The sequence below is a fragment of the Orcinus orca genome, chromosome 17 (assembly GCF_937001465.1).
Source record: "Orcinus orca chromosome 17, mOrcOrc1.1, whole genome shotgun sequence".
NCBI lineage: Eukaryota > Metazoa > Chordata > Mammalia > Artiodactyla > Delphinidae > Orcinus > Orcinus orca.
The window spans coordinates 59493400-59519701 of record NC_064575.1 but is presented as its reverse complement, the minus strand read 5'-3'; the positions used below and the strand labels follow the sequence as shown (position 1 = coordinate 59519701).

Genomic DNA, 26302 nt, shown 5'->3' with positions numbered 1-26302 from the left:
GTGTGTTTAGTGGTTGTTCTAGAGTTTATAGTATAACATCTTCACCTTATCACCATCTATCCTCAAAATATATCACTTAACTCATAACTTAAAAACTTTACAGTATATTTCCATTCCATCCTTTGTATTATTTTTGTCATTTTATTTCTATGTTATAAACTTCATGATATGTTATTATTTTAACTTTAGTCAGTGAGTTTTCTTTTAAAGAGATTAAAAATGCAGGGTGAAAAAGCCTTATATTGATCCAAATATTTGTCATTTCCTCTTTTTTACGTTCCTTTGTGTTGATTCAGATTGCCATCTGGTGTCATTTTTTTCCTGGCTGAAGAACTACTTTTGTCATTTCTTGCAATGTAGTTCTGCTGGATAAATTCTTTCAGCTTTTGTTTGTCTGCAGAAATACATGTCTTCCTTGTCTGCAAAAATACTTGAGTTCCTTCTTTTAAAGCTATTTTTGTTAAGGGTGTAAGTCAGTGCTGACAGCGTTTTTTTCCCTTTCAGAACTTCAAATATACTCCATTGTTTTCTGGCTTGTGTAGTTTCTGATGAGAAGTCAGCTGTCATTTGTAATTTTGTTCCTCTGTCAGTAATGTGATTTTTTCCCTCCTGTAACCACTTTTAAGATTTTCTCTTTATTACTTGGAGAATAATTTCATTTTTCTCATTTTTAGCAATTTCATTGTAATGTGACTTGCTCTGTGTTTTTTTTTTCCTTAATGTTTGTTATGCTTGGGGTTCTTTGACCTTCTTTAATCTGTAGGATTATAGTTTTCATCAAATTTGAAAAAAAATTGCCATTATTTCTTCAAAATTTTTTCCATTCTTCTTGCATTCTTCCAAATACTCATATGTTAGACCATTTGATGTTGTTCCACAGGTCACTAGGGTTCTCATCTTTTGTGTGTGTTTTTATTCTTTGTCTTCTCTGCTTCATTTTCAGATAGACTCTATTACTATTTTAGATAGACTGTTACATTTTAGATAGACTCCAACTCACTGGTTGTCTTTTCTTCTGCAATGTCTAATCGGCTGTCAATCCCATCTAATATTGTGTTTTCCATTTCAGATATTGTATTTTCATATCTAGAATTTCAGTTTAGTTCTTTTTTATATCTTCCATATTTCTCAATGTGTTTGTTTTTCTTTACATCTCTGAGTATATAGAACAAGTTTATAATAGCTGTTTTCATATCTTTCTCTGCTGATTCCATCATTCTCTTTTATGTGTCTGTTTTTAAGTTTTTATTGGTCATGAGTCTGAAATTTAATATTTAATTATTGCTGTAATCTTAACATTGTTGAGTATGAAGAAATTCATTCTCTTGTTGTTATTTATTTTCTTTTATGGTCTAAGAATCCAAATCCAGATAAAGGTAAACCTCCTTGTAATGCTCAAGAGTTAGAAGAATGTGATATTTTCTTTGAAGAGAGCTCCAGTTTATGCAGATTTGATGGCAGTACATTAAAAACTACTCATGTGGTAAGTTCTTGATAATGATATTTCTAAAAATTTGTGAATAAATAAAAGTTATTCAGATGAGATGATAATTGATTGACTAAATACTATTTTGCAAAGACAGGTTGATTGTCAGTTACTGGCTGTGACGTAAATTTCTTCACTCCCTAAAGTAGCCATCATTTTATATCGTCATCCCTAATTAAACAATGTTGTATGTTTGGCACTACTGCATATTGATATCTTTCAGTGGGCTTTTTTTCTGTGCAGTTTTTCTATGTGTAGTTGTGCCTGTAATATATAACAACTTAATATCTAACTTTCCTCTCACTGTCCTTTCCTAACTTTTTTTGGATACTTAACATTTTTTTAACTAATGGCTGGGTATTACAATACTCAAAGGTGTTATAAAAGTGAGCATTTTTTTGATTATACCTATGTAGACAAATGAGGTGGAATGGCATAAGACCAGTGGGTAGAAAGAGGTATCATTCAAGCTTGTACCAAAATTACTTACTCTACTGATTAATTTCTGCATCTGCTTTGCTCTCCTATAACTAACTAACTCCAATAATTTCTAAAAAGCACAGAGATGACATTTTGCTTACCACAGTGTACCTAACACCCACCAAAGGTTCTGATTCTGATAACTGCTTAAAAACATTTTTAGACTGATCTCTTGGTGACAGTCATAGAAATAGAAATTGTTTCAGGTGCATCTTGGATCTCAAGAAATTTGCATACACTTTTATGTTTCCCTTCTTTGTCAATCACTCCTCTAACTGAAGAGTAAACAAAGTTCTTGGTCATATTATTTTATGCAATCTGGGCATTGATCCAAAGCCCAGATGATCAAAGTCGTTAGATTTTTTTAGGCGTTTTGCTTCTTGGATATTGTTTAGTTCTGACATAATCCCATAGATAACTCCATTAATGGTGAGTGAAGAGCCATTACACAATTACTCTTACTTCCTTGGGTTAGATTTTAGAAAATCATTCTTAAGTGTGACTGATGAAAGACTCTTCAATCTGACTAACTGTAGATTATTTATTCTTGAAGAATCTGGCCTTTCTTCCTAAAGTTATAGTCTTAGGAGCTATAACTTTTAGGTACTGTTTCCTGCCTAACTTTTATAGAGAAGACACCTGATCTTAGATGTCGTAAAATGTTATTGTTTAAGCTTAGCTTCTCCAAGAATTTCATTTCATTTTAGTATAGCACTACTAAGTAGTACTGATCAAGTAGTTTAATGTTGGTCATTGAGAGGCATCTAGTTAATGATACCTCTCTTTATTTGCTATGTTTAAGCATACTAAAAATTAAAACCAAGGAGTAACAGAAGGGGACCAAAATAAAACATTTATTATTTACAAATTAGGGTACAAAAGCCCCATCTGCTGACTAAATCCTAGAATTTAGCAAATTTAACCTTAGTCACAGGCAGTGCCAAACCAGATCTGGCTGACCCTGGTGGAGCGGTGGAAACATCTTATTCCCTGAGGCCTCTAGCACCTTAGAGGAAGAAGTTGATACTACTACTTATATACTTATATAAATATATACTCTCTTCTATTTTTCTAAGCTTTGTTGAAGTTCTCACTTTGTTCATTCTTCTCCCAAGCTCAGTGGGCATCTTTATGACCATTATTTTGAACTCTTTATCAGTTAAATCACTTATCTCTGTTTCATTAAGGTCTCTTTCTGAGGTTTTATCTTATTGCTTCCTTTGAAAGATATTCCTCTGTTTCTTCATTTTCCTTGACTTGCTGTGTTGGTTTCTATCCGTTAAATAAAATAGCCATCTCTCCCAGTTAAAGACATGGTCTTATATAGGAGATGAACCTTATTGTTCAACTCTGCCCCTAGTTCTTAGTTGCCTCTCAGACTTTGTGATTGTCTGAGCAGCTTTTTTTTTTTTTTGGCTCCCAGTAATTGAGGGTGTGCCAAGACCTGTTAGTGTCCCAAAACGGACGATCTCGGTCAGCACCTGAATTCAGGCTGGTTGGAAGCCAGACCCTCAGGCATCAGGTATTTTTTTTTTTTTTTTTTGAGTTGTTTCCTTTTTATTCTTTAGGCATCAGGTTTTGAAGTACACAAATGTGTACAGTCCTGTGGGATCGCAAACATAAGTCAGCCCCACTGTCCATCAGAGCCAGATGGTCTAGAGGTATACCCTGGGTGACAGTCGCAAAAATTGGGGCACCAGATGAGTATGCAAGCTCCTTTCCTGGAGATACCAGTGACTTAGAGTAAGGCAGAGGGAATGTGCGAAGATGGCAGTCACTGGCCTCTGTCCACACAGAGCAGCAGCACCTCAGTAAGCCTCTAGGTGTGTGTCACACCAGAAACCTACCACTACTCTGAAGCTTTAGGACAAGCAGAGAGGGTTTTTTACAGAAAGACTGGGGGTGTGTTTCGGTCTGCCATCTCCGTTGAGCCCTGTAGTGGTAGTCAGCCAGGAACTGTCTCTAATTGCTATAGTCCCATGGCACCAGGAATGCGAGCCTTACTGGCTACCAGAACCAGGCAATCAGTGAGCATCCCCTGGGCAGAAACCACAAAAATCAGAGCACCAGATGTGTGTACAAGGTTCCCTCTGAGAGATTACTGGTGCTCTGAAGTGAGGCAGAGGAAGAGTGCAAACGATGGCACTTACTTCCTCTCCCTGAAGTATATTTCAGATGTGTGTTGAATTAGATGCTTGCCCCTCCTTGGTGGGAGGAGGTGAGTTAGTATCTTTCTGTCTTGAACCAGTATCTCAATTGAGTTAAATTTGGGGCCAAAGTTTCTTTTTATAATGGTAAGCACTTTGATTTTTCTATCATTAGTCATTTTTTATGAATATAAGGCAAAGATTCAGTGAAGTAAAAATGCATAAACATTGATGTTTGGGAATAAGTGGAATGGTAATAACTGGAACAACAATTAAGTACTAAGTCCATCTTCTTTCTGAAGACAGATTTGGGGACTTCCCTCGAGGTCCAATGAACGGGGTGCAGGTTCGATCCCTGGTCGGGGAACTAAGATCCCACATGCTGTGTGGTGCGGCCAAAAAAATAATAATAATTAAAAAAGTAAAAATAAAAAATAAAGACAGATTTGGTAGGTCAGTGTATTGTATGAAAGTCAAGGTCTGTCTGGTCAAATGTAGCTTGTTCAAAAATAGTTTCTTGGTGTACCTAAGAGGATACCAGTTGGCATGTCATTGGGGAAGGGAATGAAGGAGGCTCCAGTATTGTGGATATTCAGTGGTACATCCATTTTAGGCATCAGATAGTACTATATGGGTAATTCGTACTCCTTTCTGCAATGTTTACTTCAGATTTATCTTCTTGATTTCATTTGTCATGACTTTGGACAATTTGAAATTACCTGTACATGGAAAGGTCAGTATATGTCCTTAATTTAGAAGAAAAAAAAATACTGTAACAAAAAGGTCAGAACTTTATATTGTAAATGACAGATTTTCCAAAATATAAAATTCCCTGAAAGAAATGTAAATTAGGGTTAGAATTTGGCATTTGGAAAGTAAAATGTTAAATGAATATATGTAGCAGCAGAATAAAAGAGAAATATTAAATTTCAGAAGCGAAGGAGAAAAGTAATAAGATGTGATCACTGGGGTGTAAAGCTCAAATCAGAATTTAGATACAGTTGAAGATGAATTATTTTTGCTTTTTTCTAGAGCTGTGTTATCCAAAATATTAGTCACTAGCCACATAGCTTTTGAGCACTTGAAATGTGGCTAGTTTGTTTGAGATGTGCTGTAAGTGTAAAATACACAACCAGATTTTGAAAACTTAGCATGAAAAAAAGAATGTGAAATATATTATTAATAATGACTTTTATATGAATGTTCATGTTGAAATGATAGTTATGTTTGGTTAAGTAAAATACATTTATTAAAATGAATATATCTCATTTCTCTTTACTTTTTTTTTCTTTTAACATCTTTATTGGGGTATAATTGCTTTACAATGGTGTGTTAGTTTCTGCTTTATAACAAAGTGAATCAGTTATACATATACATATGTTCCCATATCTCTTCCCTCTTGCATCTCCCTCCCTCCCACCCTCCCTATCCCATCCCTCCAGGCGGTCACAAAGCACTGAGCCGATATCCCTGTGCCATGCGGCTGCTTCCCACTAGCTATCTACCTTACATTTGGTAGTGTGTATATGTCCATGACTCTCTCGCCCTGTCACAGCTCACCCTTCCCCCTCCCCATATCCACAAGTCTGTTCTCCAGTAGGTCTGTGTCTTTATTCCTGTCTTACCCCTAGGTTCTTCATGACATTTTTTTTTTCTTCTTAAATTTCATATATATGTGTTAGCATACGGTATTTGTCTTTTTCTTTCTGACTTACTTCACTCTGTATGACAGACTCTAGGTCTATCCACCTCATTAAAAATAGCTCAATTTCGTTTCTTTTTATGGCTGAGTAATATTCCGTTGTATATATGTGCCACATCTTCTTTATCCATTCATCCGATGATGGGCACTTAGGTTGTTTCCATCTCCGGGCTATTGTAAATAGAGCTGCAATACTTAAAATTATATATTTGCCTTGCATTTTATTACTGCCAGACAACACTGATTTATAGAGATCAAATTAAATATAGCCTTGAACAATCAAAAGATGATAGGATGTTTTTAAAAAATTACAGTGAATTTTGCAGATCAGGTGGTATTCATCATTTACTGCTTAAAACATGAGAATGAAACAGTTGAAAAGAATATTTGTAACTTATAAACTCACTGAGACAGTAAGCAGAGGAAGTACAAATAGGAAATAATTCTTTTAGGTTAATGTCACTAAGAAAGGTAGTAGAAATGGCGTGTATTCAGTATACTAATTCCTTCAAAAAGATATTAAGAATTAATATCAAGGATCAGAGTTTATAGAGGAAGGAAGTACATTTAGAAAGTATCTAAATCAGTGGTTCTCAAGCTTTTAAGCTCCTTGAGGTACTGAATTTATAATTTACTTGATTATATCAAACTTGACTATATTAGAAATGAAGCTATGTAATAATTTCCCTGCCTTCATGCTCAGAGTAGGTATATATCTCTGTAACAGTGCCTGAAAGTGGGAGGAGACAAATCCTAGTGCTAGTTGTTACTATGGGATGGACCTGAGGCTCACCATTAGGTTAGTGAGGAGGTATTCTCTTCTGGAAGAGTTAGAAACAACCAGAGCACCATTCAGGCAGCTGTCTATGAACCATCTTCCCTGGAAGCAGTCTGCACCCCTCTCCCCAAGTCTTCCTAATTACCAGGCAGTAAAATAGAGGACCATTTGTTGCCTGATTGGCCATACAATTTGGTCAGAGAATTTGCTACCAGTACCCACAGACTTACCTCAAATTGTATAAATTGAACCATAAGGCCCTCATATTTTTTCTTTAAGAGAGCCATGTCTCTATCAGCATCCCATCTTTCTCTCCAAAATCGCAGTGCGTTTGAGATTTTTAACTTTCCCATAAACTAGCAAGTTAGCCTGCCATAGTTTCATAGATGCTGGTAAAAGACATGAGACTCTTGGGTCAGAAACAAAGGACAGTTTATTACAGCAGTAATATTAGCTAGAGTATCAACATTTGGACCAATTCCCAGTGCCCCAGTTCCCACAGTGTAATATGGAGATGACCAGAAAGCTTGGCTGACCTTGCTCAGGAGAGAGAGCTTATGTTCATGCCACTGGACAGTAAAAAAAAGCCTGCCTTTTGCTCTGGAGGGAAACAGTTTACCTTCCACAGTTGTTTGCTTTAAAAACACCTTGAAGTAGTAGTCTAGAACACATTAGTGCTTCTGCTAGAAAGATGTGCAGAAATGAAAGAGTCCTTAGGATAACTGTCTCCCTGCAAGTTAATGTTCAGGTATCACAGTAATACTGGTGTCATAATGAGTGTGATTCAACTGAAAGCACTTCAGTTTCTTTCAGGGTTATGAGAATATAATGGATAATGTCAATTATTTGTTGCCAGTGGTTATTATTGACATTACCTGTGATGGACCTATTTGAAGTAGTCTTCAATTCCATTTTTACCTTCTGTTCTCTGAAAGGAAAGATAATTTTAGTTGCATATCACATATTTCTTGATTCTTAAAGTTTCTACACAGTTATCAAGCCCTCAATCCACTAGAATTTAACCTTTCCCTTGAGATATCGATGAGATTGTTACTTGACTGACAGAATTTTTTCTTAGAATATGAGTTCATATATACTGAGCGTCTCTACAGGAAGAAACTCTTCCTAGAAGTTTTTGTTTTAGATAGAATATTTAATAAACTTTCATCTAGAATCTTAAAGGACAAGGATATTTTCAGAAACTATCCTAAGTGACAATCCCAGTTGGAAGACCTTTTATCAGACAACCTATGGCTCTTTTCTTTCTTTATTCAGCAGCCTTTTCCCCAGGATGATTGCCCCTCACACACCAGATAAGGGAAATTCCCTTATCTGGGAATTTATAGATACTTGACAATAATTTATTATTGTCAATTTATAGATACTTGACGATAAATGTAGTTTGTTTGTTATTATGGACAATAAGCCTAACACAGGAATACAATTAGCCTGATTTGTGACAAGGATAATACTACAATATAGTGGGGAAAAAGATGGTCAAAATAAATGGCTCTTAGTCTGTTAGATATCCATAGGAAAAATAATTTATTGACATTTACATCACACCATATGCAAAAATCAATTACAGATGGATTGCATGTCTAAACATGAAACAGTAATTTAATAAAGCATATAGAGGAAAACAGACATTTTTGCGGCGCAGGTAGAGATCATTTGAACAGGACATGTAAAACACTAACTGTAAAAAAAAGATGTTCAGTTGGATCAAAATTAAAAACATTAAAAACATCTGTTTATCAAAAGAGGCCATTATGAGAGTGAAAAAGGAAACTTGCAATGAGAAGATATTTGTAATACACGTGTTTGACAAATGGTTCATATCTGGAACAGGGTCAGTAACCGTACTGGTTACCTACAGCCACCTGATTGGTAAAAAAGTTTTATTGGAACACAACCATAGACATTTATTTGTATATTGTCTGTGGCTTCTAATATACTACATCAAGAGAGTTGAATAGTTTTAACAGAGACCATATGGCCTTTAGGCCTGAAATATTTACCATCTGGCCCTTTGAGTAAAAGTTTGCTGATCCCTTCTTTAGACAGTACTATACTGGCTTGATTCTGTAGCTATGTAGTGAGTCTTGATTTCAGATAGGGTTAGTCTTGATCTTTTTTTTATTTTCCTAAATTGGTTTTGTTTTTGTAAAAACTTTACAATTGGCTTTTCAATTTGTACCAAAACATCTGCTGGGATTGTCATTGGGATTGTGTTTAATTTGTAGGTCAACTTGAGGAGAATTGATATCTTAATAATATTGAGTTGTGTCATTCATGAACATTGTATGTCTCTGTTTATTTAGGTTTCCCTTAATGTTTCCTAGCAATATTTTGAAGCTTTTAGTGTTAAGTTTAACACCAGTATTTCATATTTTGGAAGCTGTTGTAATTAGTATATTTTTTTAATTCCCAATTTGTTTTGTCTTTTACACAGAAATAAGGTTGAGTGACTTTATATTGTAACTTATAAATTCTTGTTCCAGTGCTTTTTTGTAGATACGTCAGTATGTTTATGTACAGGATAATGCCTGTGAATTAAGATAGTTAACATTTCTTTTCAGTCAGTACACCTTTTATTTCTTTGTCTTGTCTTATTGTACTAGGTAGGACATCAGATGCAGCACTGAATTTCATTGATGGGAGCAGAAATCCTTGTCTTATTCCTAGTCTTAGGAAGAAGGATTGAGTGGTTTACCATCAAATACGATGTTAGTTCTAGGGCTTACGTGTATGTTAGGTTGAGGAACTCACTTATAGTCTAGTTTGCTGAGATTTTTATCTTTTTAATCATGAATGTGTGTTGAATTTAAGTGCTTTTTGGGGCATTTGCTTGATTATATGGATTTTCTTCTTTCTGTTAATATGTTCAGTTTTATCATTTAATTACAAAATTGTAACAGCATTATTTTAAGGATTTTTATTTCTATATTCATAAGGGATATTAATCTATGGTTTTCCTGTAATTTCTTCTTTAGATAACAGTAATGCTGTCCTCATACTATGAATTGAGAGGTTTATTTTCTGAAAGAGTTTGTATAGGGTAGATATTATTTGCTCCTTAAATGTTTGGTAAAATTTATCACTGAAATTACCTGTGCCTGGAGATTTTTTGTGAGAAGGGTTTTAGTTACAAATTTAGCTTTGTTAGTAGATACAGAGCCATTCCGATTTTCTCTTTCTTCTTTAGCTTGTGTTGATCGTTGTTGTCCTTCAAGATATTAATCCATTCCATCCAAGTAGTTGAATTATTGCAGAAGTCCTCCAGAATACTCTCTCATTGTCTTTTTAATGTTTGTAGGATTGTAGTAATGGCCCCTCTATTTACCAATTATGGGTTTAATTTACTCCTCTTTTTCTGGTTTCTTAGGTGGAAACATAGGTAATTGATTTGTAGCACCTCTCCTCTGATAAATGCATCTAGAGCTATAGATTTCCATCAAAGTATCACTTAACCTTCATTCCATATATTTCATTTTATTTCAGCTTAACATATTTTCTAATATCCTTTGAGATTTCTTCTTTGACCCATGCTTATTTATAAGGTGGTGTTTTAATTTCCAACTATGTAGGGATTTTTGTGATGTGTGTATACAGGTTTTTTTTTTTAAACTGATTTCTCCTTTAACTTCACTGTGGTTAGGGATAACCAGTCTTTTAAAATTTATGCAAACTTGTTTATAGCCGAGTACGTACACGGTCTCTGTAGGTATCTTTTCCATATATACTTGAAAATATGTATATGCTGTGGTTGGGTGACCTCAATTTCTGTTTGGTCAAGTTGTATTAGGTTCAATAGCTGAGGTTTTTTTTTTTAATTTTTATTTTATATTGGTGTATAGTTGATTTTCAGTGTTTTGTGTTAGTTTCAGGTGTACAGCAAAGTGATTCAGTTACACATATAATACATGTGTCTGTTTTTCAAATTCTTTTCCCATTTAGGTTATTATAGAATATTGAGTACAGTTCCCTGTGCTATACAGTAGGTCCTTGTTGGTTATCTATTTTAAATACAGTAGTGTGTATATGTTAATCCCAAACTCCCAATTTATCCCTCCCCCCCCCACCTTTCCCCTTTGGTAAACATAAGTTTGTGAGTCTGTTTCTGTTTTGTAAATAAGTTCACTTGTATCATTTTTTTAGATTCCACATATAAGTGATATCATATGATATTTGTCTTTCTGTGTCTGACCTACTTCACTTAGTATGATAATCCCCAGGTCCATCCATGTTGCTGCAAATGTCATTTCATTCTTTTTAATGGGTGAGTAATATTCCATTGTATATATGTACCACATTTTCTTTATCCATTCATCTGTCAGTGGACATTTAGGTTGCTTCCATATATTGGCTATTGTAAACAACAGTGCAATGAACATTAGGGTGCACGTATCCTTTCGAACCATGGTTTTCTCTGGATATACCCAGGAAAGTGGGATTGCTGGATCATACGATAGCTCTATTTTTAGTTTTTTAAGGAACTGCCATACTGTTCTTCATAGTGGCTATACCAACTTACATTCCCACCAACAGTGGGAGGGCTCCCGTTTCTCCACACCCTCTACAGCATTTATTATTTGTAGACTTTTTGATGATGGCCATTCTGACTGGTGTGAGGTTGACACCTCATTGCAGTTTGATTTGTATTTCTCTAATAACTAGCGATGTTGAGCATCTTTTCATGTGCCTCTTAGCCATCTGGATGTCTTTTTTTTTTTTTTTTTTTTCTTTTTTGGCTGTACCGCATGGCTTGTGGGACCTTAGTTTCCTGACCACAGATTGAACCCAGGCCCCCAGCAGTGGAAGTGCCAAGTCCTAACCACTGTACCACCAGGGAATTCTCTGTATGTCTTCTTTGGAGAAATGTCTATTTAGATCTTCTGCCCATTTTTTGATTGGGTTGTTTGTTTTTTTGATATTGAGCCACATGAGCTGTTTGTAAATTTTGGAGATTAATCCCTTGTCGGTTGCATCGTTTGCAAATATTTTCTCCCATTCTCTGGGCTGTCTTTTCGTTTTGTTTATGGTTTCCTTTCCTGTGAAAAAGTTTTTGAGTTTAATTAGGTCCCGTTTATTTTTGTTTTTATTTCCATTACTCTAGGAGATGTATCAAAAAAGATATTGCTGCAATTTATGTCAAAGAGTGTTCTGCCTATGTTTTCCTCTGAGAGTTTTATAGTATCCAATCTTACATTTAGGTCTTCAATCCATTTTGAGTTTATTTTTGTGTATGGTGTTAAAGAATGTTCTGATTTCATTCTTTTACATGTAGCTGTCCAGTTTTCCCAGCACCACTTTTTGAAGAGACTGTCTTTTCTCCATTGTATATTCTTGTCTCCTTTGTTGTGGATTAATTGACCATAGGTGCGTGGGTTTATTTCTGGGCTTTGGTATATCTTTCCATCTGTTTGTGTCATCTTCAGTTTCTTTCATCAGTGTCATAGTTTTCTGAGTACAGGTCTTTTATCTCCTTAGGTAGGTATATTCCTAGGTATTTTATTCTTTTTGATGCAAAGGTAAGTGGTATTGTTTCTTTAATTTCTCTTTCCGATCTTTCTTTGTTAGTGTATAGAAATGCAACAGATTTCTGTGTATTAATTTTGTATCCTGCAACTTTACCAAATTCATGGATGAGCTCTAGTAGTTTTCTGGTAGCATCTTTAGAATTTTCTATGTATAGTATCATGTCATCTGCAAACAGTGACAATTTTACTTCTTTTCCAATTTGGATTTATTTCTTTTTCTTTTCTGATTGCCACGGCTAGGACTTGCAAAACTATGTTGAATAAAAGTGGAAAGAGTGGGCAACCTTGTCTTGTTCCTGATCTTAGAGGAAATTCTTTCAGCTTTTCACCATTGGGTATTGATATTAACTGTAGGTTTGTCATTTATGGCCTTTATTATGTTGAGGCATGTTCCCTCTGTGCCCACTTTCTGGAGAGATTTTATCATAAATGGGTGTTGAATTTTGTCAAAAGCTTTTTCTGCATCTACAGAGATGATCATATGGTTTTTATTCTTCAATTTGTTATTTTGGTTTATCACACTGATTGATTTGCAGATATTGAAAACTCCTTGCATCCCTGGGATAAATCCCACTTGGTCATGGTGTATTATCCTATTAATGTATTGTTTCTAGTTGTGGCCTTTTCTTTTCCACCTAGAGAAGTTCCTTTAGCATTTGTTGCAAAGCTGGTCTGGTGGTCTTGACTTCTGTTAGCTTTTGCTTGTTTGTAAAGCTTTTGATATCTCTATCAAGTCTGAGTGAGAGCCTTGCTGGGTAGAGTGTTCTTGGCTGTATGTTCTTCCCTTTCATCACTTTATCGTGGCACTCCCTTCTGGCCTGCAGAGTTTCTGCTGAGAAATCAGCTGATAACCGTATGGGACTTCTCTTTTACATTATTTGCTGCTTTTCCCTTGTTGCTTTTAATTTTTTTTTCTTTGTCTTTAATTTTTGTCAGTTTGATTATTATGTGTCTCAGTATGTTCCTCCTTGGGTTTATCCTGCCTGGGACTCTCTGTGCTTCCTGGACTTGGGTGACTGTTTCCTTTCCCATGTAAGTGAAGTTTCCAGATATTATCTCTTCATATATCTTCTCAGGTTCTTTTTCTCTCTTCTCCTTTTGAGACCCCTATAATGTGAATGTTTGTGAGTTTAATGTTGTCCCATAGTTCTGTTCGACTGTCCTCAGTTTTTCTTTATTCTGGTCTGTGGCAGTGATTACCACTGTTCCGTCTTCAAGCTCACTTATCCGTTCTTCTGCCTCATTTGTTCTGCTACAGATTACTTCTATTGTATTTTTAATTTCAGTTATTGTATTGTTCATCTCTGTTCTTTATATTTTTTAGCTCTTTGGTAAACATTTCTTGTATCTTCTTGGTCTGTGCCTCCTTTCTTTTTCTGATATTTTGGATCATCTTTACTGTCATTATTCTGAATTCTTTTTTGGGTTGACTGTCTCCACTTCACTTAGTTGTTCTTCTGGGGTTTTATCTTGTTCCTTTGTCTGGGACATATTCCTCTGCCGTCTCATTTTATCTAAATTCTTGTGATTGTGGTTTCCATTCTGTAGGCTGCAGGGTTGTAGTTTTTCTTGCTTCTGCTGTCTGCCCCCATCTCGTTGTGCCTTCTTCTTTGTCTTTGGATGTAGGATATCATTTTTGGTAGGTTCCAGTGGTTTTTTTGTTGATGGTTGTTCAGCAGTTATTTTGGTGTTTTTGTGAGAGGAGGTGAGCTTACATCCTCTACTCCACCATCTTGTCTCCACCCAACATTTGACACTCTTGAGCCTCTGAATTCACAGGGGCAGGTGGTCCTCATGGTTGCTGCCGAGTCAGCAGAGTTTGTGGCTGCAGCTCTGCCTCCTCTCAGTTAGTTGAACTTTTAATATCCCTTTTGTCCTTCTCTCTACTTACTACAGTTTCCAGGTGAGGAGGGTTACAATCTTCAACTGTAATTGTGAATTTTAAAGTTTCTCCTTTGAATTTTTAGTCTTGTCAGTCTTAATTCAAGTATTTTGAAGCTGTATAATATTAGGAGCATACACATTTAAGATTTTTTTTTTTGTTCTCTAGATGAACTGACCCTTTTATCATTATGAAATGCCTGTTTTTATCTCTGGCTAATACTCCTTGTCATGAAACATACTCTGTTTGATATTAGTGTAACCACAACAGCTTTCTTGTGATTAGTATTTATAGGATTAAATTTTTTCCATCCTTAACCTGCAACACGTCTTAATATTTAAAACATGTTTATTAGTTATCTGTTGCTATATAACCAGTTATCCCAGAACTTAGTGATTTAAAACAGAAACATTTATTATCTCATACTTTTGTGGGTCGGGAATTTGAAAGGCATTTAGCTTGGTGGTTTGGGTTCAGGATATTTCTTACGGTTGTACTCAAGGTGTTGGCCTGGGCTGTAGTCATCTGAAGCTTGACAGGGGCTTCAGGATCCACTTACAAGCTCACTCACGTGGTTGTCGGCAGGAAACCTCAGCTTCTAGCCATGTGAGCCCCTTCATAAGGTTGCTCATGACATGGCCACTGCCTTCCCTTAGAGTGAGTGATCTGAGGAGGGTTGTGGGGAGAACAGAAGTGACCAAGATGGAAATTGTAATGTTTTCTATAACTAGATCTTGGTAGTGATATACTGTTATTTCTTCTATTCTGTTGGCCACACAGGCCCACCCTAGTACATTGTGAGTGGGGAAGACATAAGGCTGTGAATAAAAGAAGGCAGGGATCAAAGGGTGCCACTTTGGTAGCTGGGTATCATAGCCACTGATATGGGCATTGGGGGCACTGGCATACCCATTGTTGCCAATGATTTATGGCCTTCTCACATGCAAAATAGGTACCCTGCAAAGGTCTCTTAAAGTCATATTCTAATATAGCATTCACTCAAAGGCAAGTATATCATCACCTAAATCTTGTCCGGGTATAGATGAGGATCCTTTAAGGACAGCTCCTTGGGTACAGTTGCTCTTGATCTGTAGCCCTGTGAACTAAAAGACTAGTTATCTGCACCAGTATATCCAATATAACATGATGGGATAAGCATAGGATTATCACTGTACACATTTCTGTACAAAAGGGGGAATATGGAAGGTACACAGGGGTGACAGGTCCAAAGCAATTCCAAAATCTAGCCAGGCAAAATGTTGGAAGTTTCTCAAGTAAGACTCAACCCTACTCTTATTTGGAAGTGTTTCTCCCTGGCTCTTGGTTCTTTCTTCTGCCCTCTGGGCTCTTGATTCCACCCTTTAGGTCATCTTTCCTTATTCCTGAGAGATTACAGGCATACCTCGTTTTATTGTGCTTTACTTCATTGCACTTCGCAGATATTGCAGTTTTTACAAATTGAAGGTTTATGGCAACCCTGTGTTGAGAAGTATCCTCTAGTTGACTCTTGGCTCTTTTTTTTAGTAACATGCTTAATTGAGGTGGTATTTTAGAACTGACAACTTAAGATTCAGCATCTGAATTCCTCAGTTTTGATATGCACATGCTTCTGGCCAGGGCAGTAACTATTCCTGGGTGAAGATTGGTGGTTGGGAAGAAGATGGTAGCTATAGAAACTGGCACCTGGAGCTTCCAACAAGCACTGTACAAGCTACCACTGTAGTACAAATCTAACCATGGCTGGTGTTCCAAAAAGCCTAAATTTGTCAATACAAGCATAGCTCACTTTATTATGCTTTGCTTTGTTGTAGTTCTCAGATATTGCATGTTTTTGTTTTTACAAATTGTAGGTTTGTCACAAGTGTGTGTCAAGCAAGTCTATCAGCAACTTTTTTCCAACAGCGTTTGCTCACCTTGTCTTTCTTTGTCACATTTTGGTGATTCTCACAGTATTTCAGATTTTTCATTATTATGTTTGTTATGGTGATGTGTGATCAGTGATCTTTAACGTTAGCATTGTAACTGTTTTGGGGCACCCACAAACCATGCCCATATCAGATGGCAAACTTAAGAGATAAAGGTGTGTGTTCTGATTGCTCTGCTGATTAGCAGATTAGTGTTTACTGTTCCCCCATCTCTCCCTCTGCTTGGGCCTCCCTATTCTCTGAGACACAATGATATTGAAATTAGGCCAATTAATAACCCTACAGGAGCATCTAAGTGTTCAAGTGAAAGGAAAAATTGCATGTCTATCACTTTAAATCAAAAGCTTGAAATGATTAAGCTAAGTAAGGAAGGCATGTCGAAAGCCAAGATAATCTAAAAGCTAGGCCTCTTGTGCCAGTTAGCCAAGTGGTGAACGCAACAAAATGTTCTTGAAGGAAATTAAAAGTACTACTCCAGTGAACACATGAATGGATGTCTAATTATAGTCTAATGGAAGTCCAATTCTCCAGTCTAATTACATGGAGAAAGTTTTAGTGGTCTGGATAGAAGATAAGAACAGTGACAACATTCCCTTAAACCAAAACCTAATCCAAAGCAAGGTCCTACTTTTCTTCAATTCCATAAAGGCTGAGAAAGATGAGGAAGCTGCAGAAGAAAAGTTTGAAACTAGTAGAGATTAGTTCATTAGGTTTAAGGAAAGAAGCCATCTCCGTAACATAAAAATGCAAGGTGAAGACGCAAGTGCTGATGTAGCAGCTGTAGCAAGTTACCCAGCTAAACATTACACAACAGATTTTCAAGGTGAAACAGCCTTATATGGGAATAAGATAGCTAGAGAGTAGTCAATGCCTGGCTTCAAAGGATAGGCTGACTCTCTTGTTAGGGTGAATGCAGATGGTGACTTTAAGTTGAAGCCAGTGTTTATTTACCATTCCCAAAATTCTAGGGCCCTTGAGAATTATGCTAGATCTCCTCTGGCTGTAAATGAAGCAACAAAGCCTGGATGACAGCACGTCTGTTTACAGCTTGGTTTACTGAATATTTTAAGCCCACTGTTGAGACCTACTGCTCATTGACATTGTACCTGGTCACTTAAGAGCTCCAGTTGAGATGCATGATGAGGTTTATGTTGTTTTCTTGCCTGTTAACATAACATCCATTCTGTAGCCCGTGGATCAAGAAGTTGTTTCAACTTTCAAGTCTTATTTAAGAAATACACTTTTTAAGGCTGTAACTGCCATAGATAGTGATTCCTCTGATGGATCTGGGCAAAGTAAATTGAAAACCTTCTAGAAAGAATGCATCATTCTAGATGCCATTAAAAACATCATTATTTATGGGAAGAGATCAAAATATGAACATTAACAGGAGTTTGGAAGAAGTTGATTCCAACCCTCATGGATAACTTTGAGGGGTTTAAGAATTCAGGGGAGGAAGTCACTGCAGATATGGTGGAAATAGCAAGAGAACTGGAGCCTGAAGATGTAACTGAATTACTGCAATCTCATGATAAAACTTTAATGGGTGACTTACTCCTGGTGAAGATGCTGTCAAGACTGCTGAAATGGCAACAAAGGATGTAGAATATTACTTAGTTGATAAAGCAGTGGCAGGGTTTAAGAGGATTGATGCCAATTTTGAAAGAAGTTCTGTAGGTAAACTGCTGTCAAACAGCACTGCATGCTACAGAGAAATAAGTCGTCCATGAAAGGAAGAGTCAGTTTTTGGCCAACCCAATATTTTTTAAAGTAGGTACATTTATTTTTTCAGACACAGTGTTACTGTGTGCTTAATAGACTGTAGTATAGTGTAGACGTAACTTTTATATTCACTGGGAAACCAAAAAACTCGCTTTATTTTGATATTCACTATGTTGCAGTGGTCTGAAACCGAACCTGCAGTGTCTTCAAGGTAGGCTTATACGTGTTTGCACTTTAATAGTTTTCTCAGCCTGTGTTATGGGCTGAATTGTATACCCGCCAAATTCATATGTTGGAATCCTAGCCCCTAGTCCTATCCTAACCTTGAGAATGTGACTATATTTGGAGATAAGACCTTTAAAAGATAATTAAGTTAAAATGAGGCCATTATGGTGGGTCCTAATCCAGTAGGGTTGGTGTCTTTGTTAGTAGAGGAGATAAGGTCACAGATACACATAGGAAGGACCATGTGAAGATAAAGGGAGAGGAGCGCCATCTATAAAGCTTCAGAAGAAACCAACCATGCTAACACCTTGATCTCAGACTTCTAGCCTCCACAACTGTGAGAAAATAAATTTCTGTTGTTGAAGCCATCCAGTCTGTAACTAAGTATAGTCATGGCAATGCTAGCAAACTAATATAGCCTACCTCCTGGAACTTGTAGAAATTGCAAGCGTGGGGGGTGGGGGTGGGAATCTAAGGACCACTTTTTATTTTGTGCTGTGTTCATTTCAGTCCAAGCTGTTGTTATTCCTGCTGATTTAATTTTCTTAAAATTTTGTGGAGATTCTGTTAATCTTACTAGGATTTACTCCATTATACAAAAGCCACACCCACAATATCTTGTAGATAAGGCCTTTCTCTACCTTGAGTTTCTGTTGAGATTCAGCTGATGAACAATGTCCTTAAGCTATTTAGAAGCCCGTTGTTGGATTAGTGAGGCATACTCTTTAAGTCTTTAGGGAGCTTTTTGTCTGACTGAGTGGTGCTTTCTTTGCACTTTGAGTTCTTTGAGTAAAGAGTTTTACAGTTATACCCTTGCTTTCATCTTTAGATTATGCTTTCCTGAGAGTACCCTGGATGTGATCTTTGCAGAGAAGCCATTTCTTAATTTTAAATTTAATAGGTAGAACAGTATGTGTGTGTGATGACAGAGTCCACAATACATGTGACTTCCTGTAGTCAGCGTTGAATTCTGAGGTTAAACAATGACCAGTAGAAAAAAGACTTACTGGCCAGTAATATTTGTTTCATTTTTGTTGTTTGTGTAGGATAGGATTGTCCATGTTACATCTCTGAAGGCAGTGAGTATCTGATGGGCAGCAGAAAGATTTGGTATACATTTAACACATGGAAACATCAGTCTTAAACCTTTAACCTTAAATCGTGAACTCTAGAATAGGTGAGATTTCAAATTACTCTGCAAAATAGAGTATGTAACCCAGCCTCTGTCTAGCTAATTTTTCTTAAAGGTGTATCTTAATGTATAACCTATTAATATAAACTGTTCATGTAACACTAGCATTGATACAGCTGCATTTAATCCTTATAATTCAGTCTTGGAAGTTTCCATTTTATTTCCCACTTTACAGAGTGAGTTGGCAGTTGATTTTTTTTTTTTTTTTTTTGCGGTACGCGGGCCTCTCACTGTTGTGGCCTCTCCTGTTGCCTCCGGAGCACAGGCTCCGGACGCGCAGGCTCAGCGGCCATGGCCCACGGGCCCAGCCGTTCCGCGGCATGTGGGATCTTCCTGGACCGGGGCATGAACCCGTGTCCCCTGCATTGGCAGGCGGACTCTCAACCACTTTGCCACCAGGGAAGCCCCGGCAATTGATTTTTATAAACCAATTTTATATTTTGTAGCCACAGTGACCCATTTTATTTTAAAATTTTGACTTTGTGTTTTCAAAAAAATTCAAATTTACAGAAAAGTTACAAAAATAACAAACTACTATGTACCTATATTAGTTTTCTGGGACTTGCCGTAACAAAGTACCACAGACTGGATGGCTACACAACAGAAATTTATTTTCTCACAGCTCTGAAGGCTAGAAGTCTGAGCAGCGTTGGCTTCTGGAGCCTCTCTCCTTGGCTTGTTAGATAGCTGTCTTCTGCATTTGTCTTCACATAGTCTTCCATCTGTGTATCTGCGTCCTAATCTCCTCTTCGGACACCAATCCTATTGGAATAGGACCTACCCCAATGACCTCATTTTAAATACCTTTTTGAAGGTCTTCTTTCCAAGTATAGTCACATTCTGAGGTGCTGAGGATTGGAACTTCAACATGAATTTGGGAGGGGATACACCTCAGCCCATAACAGTATCCTTCACTTAGATCTTAGTAACTATAATATTAACATTTGCCAAATTTTTTCTGTTTCTCCATTTCTTTTTGTTTAAACATTTAGGAGTAAGTTGAAGATGCCATGCTCTTTTACCCCCAGTACCTCACAATATATACTAAAAATGAAGACATTTTCTGGTAGAACCACAATATAATTCAGGAAATTTAACGTTAGTATATATCAATACTTTCATCTCATATATAGAGTCCATATTCAAATTTTACCAGTTGCTCAAATAATGTACTTCACAGCAATTTCTTTTCCTGATTCAGGGTCCAATCCCATGTCTCATATTGCATTGAGTTGTGGTGTCTGTAGTCTTTAATTTGGAATATTCAATTATGCAGCCTTATGACATTGACTTTATTTTCTACCTTTTATAGACTATGTCCAGTATTTCCTCAAGATCAGATTCTGATTTTGCATTTTTGCCAGGAATAATATTACATAAATGATGTTTCCTTTCCAGTGTATCACATTAGGAAGTACTTGGTTGACAGCTACTGTTTTCATACTATTGTGGTGTTAAATTGGATTACGTGGTGTCCACCAGATTTCCCTATTTTAAAGTTATCATCTTCCCCTTTGAATTAGTAAGTACTTTGTGTGAAGTTCAAAGTAATCGTCGTAAAGGGCTTAGATTTTGTCATTCCCCTGTTTCTTTCCTCCCTTTACTGGCTTTCTGTCACATTTAGAATAATGTCTAGGATCCTCACTGTGGTCTACAAGCAGCCTTATGACTCACTGTATTTTATATATTTTAAATTGAGAGGTCAGGATACACATATAACATGAACATATTTGAAGCAAAGATTTCACAAAACAGTACTATATCCTTATTGTACAAGACATATTTTAGTACTCTACTCCATACTATTTTTAGTGACGTAAAATAGAAAATTCTTTTCTTGATCTACTAAATTGATTTTGCTACCAATGTTGAAACCCATAGTTAAAAATCACTGCCCTCCAGTACTTATTGCCTCTCATTTTTTACCATGTTTTCCCCAGCTTACTTTTCTTAAACCACACTGGCCTTCATGCTATTCCTTGTACTAAACATGCTTCTCCCTGAGGGTGTTTGCATTTGTTATTGTCTGAACCTGAAATGTTCTTCCTTTTCTCATTTGTTCCCATACTTTATTCACACCTCTGTTCACATGTTAGCTTCCATCCTTACTAACCTATAGGAACCACAACCCATTATCTACTCACCTGTTTGCTCTTTTTTTTTCTCACGGCACCTTCTATTTTCTGGTATGTGTTTCTGTTATCTGTTACATTTATATGTATATATATATATATCCTCCATTAGAACAGTCAGTGAAATTTGATATTAATTATGATACACACAGGTAAAGATCCAACTTGATAATTTTCAAAATGAAAAAAAATCAGCGTTTTTTTCCTCATATTTCTAAGTAATATTTTCTTTCTACGGCTTTTATTTAAAAATGTAAGTGCATTTCCCCCCATTTCATTTTACACCACTTAGCTAAGATCTGACATCTTCCTATGCTACAGTCTCTAGTGAGTATTAGGACGTCTTTAATTATATGGTTAACTTTATGAATGGATATTCAAAAAAAAATGTAACTCAGTATTTTATAAGACTTTTCTGTAGTTTTCAGACATCAATTTTAGACATATCACACATGTACAACTTAACACAACTTAACTGACCAAACAGAATATATACATATTATCAGCTTCTTAACCTAAATGTCTTAACCTCTTGAGTTTGAGTTTCTTCTTCCATAAAATGGGAATTCTCAGGTAGTGAAGATTCAATAGGATTAAGTAAGGTAGCTGTGAAAAAGTATATATTGATCTCTGTCCAGTTCCTGATACAGAGCTCCTAAAACCTTTGTAATTTCCTAAGTGATAAGAGCACTAGGACCAGGAGCATATTTTGGTGCTTGGTCTTTGATCCCAGTTCCTGACACAGCTCTTAAGTCCCTTGGGATATCCTGGGTGATAGGAGTGTCCTTTATGCTAATGAGGCTGTACTCTTGGTGAGCTCCTGGATAGCTTCATGATGGGGGCTGGTCACCAGAAAGACCAAGTCATGATTACAAGATTGGAACTTTCAGCAGCAGCCCTCCTCTAACGTCCAGGAAGGGGAGAGGGACTGGAGACTGAGTTAATGATCATGCCTATGTGATGAAATGTCCATAAAAATCCCAAAAGGACAGAGTTTGTAGAACTTCTGGGTTGCTGAACACATGGAGGTACTAGGAGGGTGGCGTGCCTTGCAAGGGAATGGAAGCTCTGTTCCCCTTCCTAGGAAGCTTGCCCTATGCATCTCTTCCATCTGAATGTTCATAGTTATCCTTTATCATATGCTTTTATGGTAATCTGGTAAATATAAGCATTTCCCTGAATTCTGTGAGCCATTTTAGCAAATTATTGAACCCAAGGAGAGTCGTTGGAATTCTTGATTTATAGCAGTCAGTTGGAAGTACAGGTGACAACTTGGGATTTGTGATTGGCATCTGAAGTGGGGTGGTAGGGAGAGTAGGGGAGTGGTACTCAGTCTTGTGGGACTGAGCCCTTAACCTGTGTAATCTGATGCTATCTCCAGGTAGATCGTGTCAGAACTGAATTAATTGTAGGACACCCACCTGGTGTCAGAATTGCTGGATGTGTGGAAAACCTACGCATCTGGGGCCAGAAATGTTTTGAGTGTGGTGGTATTGTGAGTAAAGGAGAAACACCAGGGAGTGTTTTTCCTTATACAGTAGTAGATGCAGATCAACTCAATACTTCATGCATAGTAAGAACAGAGTAAATTTTAGTAATTTATTCTACGTACAGAATATGAATTTGGAGTTAAAGTTTCAACTTTTCAATCTGACCTCCAACAGATACGTTATTTATGAATAGATAAAACCTTTTTCTTAATACTACTTTTCAGTTCAGTTTGGTAATAGCAGTGATTAAAGGTTGTTTAAATGTCTTCACTTTGACATATAATCTTCAGAAGTCTTTAATTACTAAGTGTTCTACAAAGAGAAGAAAAAGACAATCGACTACTTGAAATTCATGTTCCAAAGTTTTCTCTAGAGAATATTTTACTCTAATTGTGATCTTCACTGGTACTTCAAAGATAAACATGAGAATAGAAGAAATGTGGGGTTATATTTTATTTATCAAAGGGTTTATGAATTTAAGAGGTATTTTTTAAGGCAATAGGTTATTTTTTTTGTAATATATACATAATTTATTTTTTTAACATCTTTATTGGGGTATAATTGCTTTACAATGGTGTGTTAGTTTCTGCTTTATAACAAAGTGAATAGGTTATACACATACATATGTTCCCATATCTCTTCCCTCTTGTGTCTCCCTCCCTCCCACCCTCCCTATCCAGGCGGTCACAAAGCACCGAGCTGATCTCCCTGTGCTATGCGGCTGCTTCCCACTAGCTATCTACCTTACATTTGGTAGTGTATATGTGTCCATGCCTCTCTCTCGCTTTGTCACAGCTTACCCTTCCCCCTCCCCATATCCTCAAGTCCATTCTCTAGTAGGTCTGTGTCTTTATTCCTGTCTTACCCCTAGGTTCTTCATGACTTTTTTCCCCCTAAATTCCATATATATGTGTTAGCATACGGTATTTGTTTTTCTCTTTCTGACTTCACTCTGTATGACAGACTCTAGGTCCATCCACCTCATTACAAATAGCTCAATTTCCTTTCTTTTTATGGCTGAGTAATATTCCATTGTATATATGTGCCACATCTTCTTTATCCATTCATCCGATGATGGGCACTTAGGTTGTCTCCATCTCCGGGCTATCGTAAATAGAGCTGCAGTGAACATTTTGGTACATGACTCTTTTTGAATTATGGTTTTCTCAGGATATATGCCCAGTAGTGGGATTGCTGGGTCATATAGTAGTTCTATTTTTAATTTTTTTAAGGAACCTCCATACTGTTCTCCATAGTGGCTGTACCAATTCACATTCCCACCAGCAGTGCAGGAGTGTTCCTTTTCTCCACACCCTCTCCAGCATTTATTGTTTCTAGATTTTTTGACGATGGCCGTTCTGACTGGTGGGAGATGATATCTCATTGTAGTTTTGATTTGCATTTCTCTAATGATTAATGATGTTGAGCATTCTTTCATGTGTTTGTTGGCAGTCTGTATTTCTTCTTTGGAGAAATGTCTAGGTCTTCTGCCCTTTTTTGGATTGGGTTGTTTGTTTTTTTGTTATTGAGCTGCATGAGCTGCTTGTAAATTTTGGAAATTAATCCTTTGTCAGTTTAATCCTTTGTCAGTTGCTTCAATGCAAATATTTTCTCCCATTCTGAGGGTTGTCTTTTGGTCTTGTTTATGGTTTCCTTTGCTGTGCAAAAGCTTTCAAGTTTCATTAGGTCCCATTTGTTTATTTTTGTTTTTATTTCCATTTCTCTAGGAGGTGGGTCAAAAAGGACCTTGCTGTGATTTATGTCATAGAGTGTTCTGCCTGTGTTTTCCTCTAAGAGTTTGATAGTTTCTGGCCTTACATTTAGGTCTTTAATCCATTTTGAGCTTATTTTTGTGTATGGTGTTAGGGAATGAGTTAATGTCATACTTTTACATGTACCTGTCCAGTTTTCCCAGCACCACTTATTGAAGAGGCTGTCCTTTCTCCACTGTACATTCCTGCCTCCTTTATCAAAGATAAGGTGACCATATGTGCGTGGGTTTATCTCTGGGCTTTCTATCCTGTTCCATTGATCTGTATTTCTGTTTTGTGCCAGTATCATACTGTCTTGATTACTGTAGCTTTGTAGTATAGTCTGAAGTCAGGGAGCCTGATTCCTCCAGCTCCGTTTTTCGTTCTCAAGATTGCTTTGGCTATTCGGGGCCTTTTGTATTTCCATACAAATTGTGAAATTTTTTGTTTTAGTTCTGTGAAAAATGCCAGTGGTAGTTTGATAGGGATTGCATTGAATCTGTAGATTGCTTTGGGCAGTAGAGTCATTTTCACAATGTTGATTCTTCCAATCCAAGAACACGGTATATCTCTCCATCTATTTGTTATCATCTTTAATTTCTTTCATCAGTGTCTTATAATTTTCTGTATACAGGTCTTTTGTCTCCTTAGGTAGGTTTATTCCTAGATATTTTATTCTTTTTGTTGCAATGGTAAATGGGAGTGTTTTCTTGATTTCACTTTCAGATTTTTCATCATTATGTGTATAGGAATGCCAGAGATTTCTGTGCATTAATTTTGTATCCTGCAACTTTACGAAATTCATTGATTACTAGTTTTCTGGTAGCATCTATGTATAGTATCATGTCATCTGAAAACAGTGACAGCTTAACTACTTCTTTTCCGATTTGGATTCCTTTTATTTCCTTTTATTCTCTGATTGCTGTGGCTAAAACTTCCAAAACTATATTGAATAAGAGTGGTGAGAGTGGGCAGCCTTGTCTTGTTCCTGATCTTAGTGGAAATGCTTTCAGTTTTTCACCATTGAGGGTGATGTTGGCTGTGGGTTTGTCATATATGGCCTTTATTATGTTGAGGAAAGTTCCCCCTATGCCTACTTTCTGCAGGGTTTTTATTATAAATGGGTGTTGCATTTTGTCAAAAGCTTTCTCTGCATCTATTGAGATGATCATATGGTTTTCTCCTTCAAATTGTTAATATGGTTTATCATGTTGATTGATTTGCATATATTGAAGAATCCTTGCATTCCTGGAATAAACTCCACTTGATCATGGTGTATGATCCTTTTAATGTGCTGTTGGATTCTGTTTGCTAGTATTTTGTTGAGGATTTTTGCATCTATGTTCATCAGTGATATTGGCCTGTAGTTTTCTTTCTTTGTGACATCCTTGTCTGGTTTTGGTATCAAGGTGATGGTGGCCTTGTAGAAGGAATTTGGGAGTGTTCCTCCCTCTGCTATATTTTGGAAGAGTTTGAGAAGGATAGGTGTTAGCTCTTCTCTAAATGTTTGACAGAATTCGCCTGTGAAGCCATCTGGGCCTGGGCTTTTGTTTGTTGAAAGATTTTTAATCACAGTCTCAATTTCAGTGCTTGTGATTGGTCTGTTCATATTTTCTATTTCTTCCTGATTCAGTCTTGGCAGGTTGTGCATTTCTAAGAATTTTTCCATTTCTTCCAGGTTGTCCATTTTATTGGCATAGAGTTGCTTGTAGTAATCTCTCATGATCTTTTGTATTTCTGCAGTGTCAGTTGTTACTTCTCCTTTTGCTATCGTTCCTTCATTTCTTTTTCATTTATTTCAGATTTGATTTTTATGATTTCTTTCCTTCTGCTGACTTTGGGGTTTT

General features: G+C 36.6%; 1 protein-coding gene across 2 annotated transcripts in view; it reads left to right on the top strand.

The window, feature by feature from the left end:
- Window positions 1–26302, top strand: part of NUDCD1 (NudC domain containing 1) — an 87812-nt gene that overhangs the window by 46451 nt on the left and 15059 nt on the right. The window contains exon 8 of one of the 2 annotated variants that reach the window (XM_004282942.4): window positions 1358–1483. The exons of the other annotated variant lie outside the window; for it this stretch is intronic. Within the exon in view, the coding sequence (XP_004282990.1) occupies window positions 1358–1483 (126 nt within the window). The remainder of the gene's footprint in view (window positions 1–1357; window positions 1484–26302) is intronic. 2 annotated transcript variants of the gene reach the window in all.